The sequence below is a fragment of the Arachis ipaensis genome, chromosome B02, assembly GCF_000816755.2.
Source record: "Arachis ipaensis cultivar K30076 chromosome B02, Araip1.1, whole genome shotgun sequence".
Lineage (NCBI taxonomy): Eukaryota > Viridiplantae > Streptophyta > Magnoliopsida > Fabales > Fabaceae > Arachis > Arachis ipaensis.
The window spans coordinates 9,034,279-9,037,379 of record NC_029786.2 but is presented as its reverse complement, the minus strand read 5'-3'; the positions used below and the strand labels follow the sequence as shown (position 1 = coordinate 9,037,379).

Below are 3,101 nucleotides of genomic sequence, written 5' to 3'. Positions count from 1 at the left end.
AGCAACCGTCTTAGTAGTGCTGTCTAATCAATACCCGCAATTACCGTCATTCATTCTTATTCTTAACCCCTCCTATCTCTCCCTCATTTTTACTTGTTTACGTACCCAAATTATTTTTCTCATTTTCATATTACATCACTAACACTAGTGAGTGAGCTTCCTCAGAACAAGTATTTTCGTTACAATGGTGGACCCACTTAGAGTTCTTGTCACCGGCGCCGCTGGTAATTCATTTCAATTTGCTTCTTCACTTCATATAAAAATACATACTAATTTAATTGTAGTATAGTTTATTGTTTATAATGTTTAATTATTCGTTACTTTTTGTATAAGGCCATTGATTCTCTTTCTCCCGCATGCATTCCGTGAGGAAATAGTTTTGGTATATGATGATTTCCTTAGTGAACAAGTTTGCACTTCATTGATTCTTTTGAAATTGATCTTATATATATTAATGAAGTAGATTGTTTAATTTGTCTTGGTCGTGTGAATAACTTGACCATGGAAATTCCTCTTTGGGAGATTGTGAATGTGGACCAAACACTCATCCAAAACAAGATATGGGAGATTATCAACAACACAATCGCTCAAAAAATTCTTCTTGTTTTGATTTGTGTTTCTTTGTTTTGGAAGATGATTCGATACATGTGTGGTCTTCTCCATCAAGAGAAGGAACCAGTTACAGTATTGGTCACGGGTGCTGCAGGCATGGCATGATTTAATTCATTACTTAATGCCCTTAATCAGCTTTATATATATCTGCGTTTTATTAAAAATGCTATGTACACGAAAAAATCACTTATTAAATTAGTCATTATATATTTATTAATAAATAAATTAAACATGTTAGTTAAAAGTTGATAACTCTAGACTTTTTTTTTGTTATGTATATTATATTTGAGTTATAAAATGATTAACCATATATGTATGTATGTATGAATGAAAAAATAGGGCAAATAGGGTATGCGCTGGTAGCAATGATAGCAAGAGGGGCAATGCTAGGGCCAAATCAGCCGGTGATTCTTCACATGCTTGACATTGAGCCAGCAGCGGAGGCATTGAAAGGAGTGAAGATGGAGCTGATGGACGCGGCGCTGCCGCTTCTAAGAGGGATTGTGGCTTCCACCGACGTGGCAGAGGCATGCAAGGGGGTCAACATTGCGGTCATGCTTGGTGGATTCCCGAGAAAAGAAGGGATGGAAAGAAAAGACGTCATGTCCAAGAATGTGTCCATATACAAGGCGCAGGCGTCCGCGCTTGAGAAGCACGCCGCCGCCGATTGCAAGGTGCTGGTGGTGGCCAATCCGGCCAACACCAACGCTCTCATACTCAAGGAGTTCGCTCCGTCCATTCCTGACAAGAACATCACTTGCCTTACTAGGCTTGACCACAATAGAGCCCTCGCTCAGATCTCTGAGAGGACGAAGGTTCTTATCTTAAGATGAATTTGTTATTATGTGAAACTGTTAGATAAAAATTATTAGATAATTTAAAGGTGAAAACTTAGGTGCAGTTCACTGTGAAAACAACCGTAACTGAATTAGTTGTATTAATCATATAAAAGACGTTATTTTAATAAAATAAGTTTTCAGGTTCATATCACCGATGTCAAGAATGTCATAATTTGGGGCAACCATTCCTCCACCCAGTATCCGGATGTGAACCATGCCACCGTTCAGGAGAAGCCTGTGAGGGAAGTTGTCGGCGACGATGAATGGCTGAACAACGACTTCATTGCCACCGTTCAGCAGCGAGGGGCTGCCATCATCAAAGCTAGGAAGCTCTCTAGTGCACTGTCCGCAGCAAGCTCTGCTTGTGATCATATACGTGACTGGGTTCTTGGTACTCCCAAGGGATCCTGGGTTTCAATGGGAGTATATTCCGATGGCTCATACGATATTCAACCTGGTCTAATTTACTCTTTTCCGGTTACATGTGAGAAAGGAGAATGGAGCATCGTACAGGGTAGGCACATTATTATTATTATCATATTTTATATTCATATTTATCATGCTCCTTTTCTTTGACACATTGGCAATAATTCAGGGCTAGAGATCGATGCATTCTCAAGGGAAAAGATGGATAAAACTGCCCAAGAGCTCATTGAGGAGAAAGAATTGGCTAAGTCATGTCTCAACTGATGACGTTTCATCGTAGAAGAATATAATAACTCATCAGTTTTAGTACACTCTGATATTGGTGTTTGAGTGGTTATTTTATCAGTGAAAACTCGTGTGTGCGTGTGTTCATGTGAAATTAACAGATGAAAACAATTGCAAGTGAATTCTACCTATTTTATTCTATCTTTTGGTACCTTCACTTGTTTGGCTCTCTGATGATGAGTTGATGTTTATTAATTTAGAAAAAAAATGGTTCGTTTCATTTTCTTTTTCTGCACTTGCTTTCCAAAATACAAATTATTATTAGAGCAATGCTAGGGGCAGTAACTTTTGTGATTGGTAGCCATCAAATAGTCATCAATGATGATCTAATGGTGTGAGATTGGTGTGAGATTTCATCCAATGACTCACCTTTTTCTGCTGGCTACATGCTGGCCAAAATTCAACAAAACTGCTGACCCCTAGACTTTTCCTTATTATTATTCAAGTTGTTAATCGCTTAACCGTTGCTACGAGCTTTTTTTAATTAAATAAACAAAAGTATAGGTAATTAACAACATTTTTTAATAATATGTGAACAATATGAATTAATAGGATTAAAAAAGTAAATTAATCTTAAATTTAATTAATAGCATTAAATTAAGATGTAGTGTATTTTTATTTGATTGGTGGTTGTTAATATTGTTTAAGTTGTTCATATTGATGTCTTTTAATTTAATTATTATTTGACGGTCTCAATTTTTTAATTTATTGGCGAGTTATGCGAGTCGATTTGAGAGATTTAAGTTTGTTTGCCACCTCTAATCAAGATTTAAGAAATCTATCTCAGAGAAAACAATTTAAAGTAAAGCGATCGAGCATAATTAAAACTGAATTGATGTGTATTATTTTGTACTACTTGAGTTTATATAAGTGAATTATATATAGAGTTTAATACACAAACTATCACTTAACTAAACTAATTATATTCAACAAAAAGGT

The 3,101-nt window shown here is 36.1% G+C and overlaps 1 protein-coding gene across 2 annotated transcripts; it reads left to right on the top strand.

Moving 5' to 3' along the window:
* LOC107624813 (malate dehydrogenase, cytoplasmic) lies at nucleotides 66–2,382 on the top strand. 2 transcript variants are annotated; one of them, XM_016327274.2, is made up of 4 exons: nucleotides 66–224; nucleotides 952–1,427; nucleotides 1,593–1,965; nucleotides 2,047–2,382. In XM_016327274.2, the coding sequence occupies exons 1-4, from the start codon at nucleotides 185–187 to the stop codon at nucleotides 2,139–2,141; spliced, it is 984 nt and encodes a 327-aa protein (XP_016182760.1). In that variant the 5' UTR covers nucleotides 66–184; the 3' UTR covers nucleotides 2,142–2,382. The 2 variants fall into 2 exon arrangements, with proteins under 2 accessions (XP_016182760.1, XP_016182759.1); XM_016327273.2 differs by lacking the exon at nucleotides 66–224 and adding an exon at nucleotides 342–706.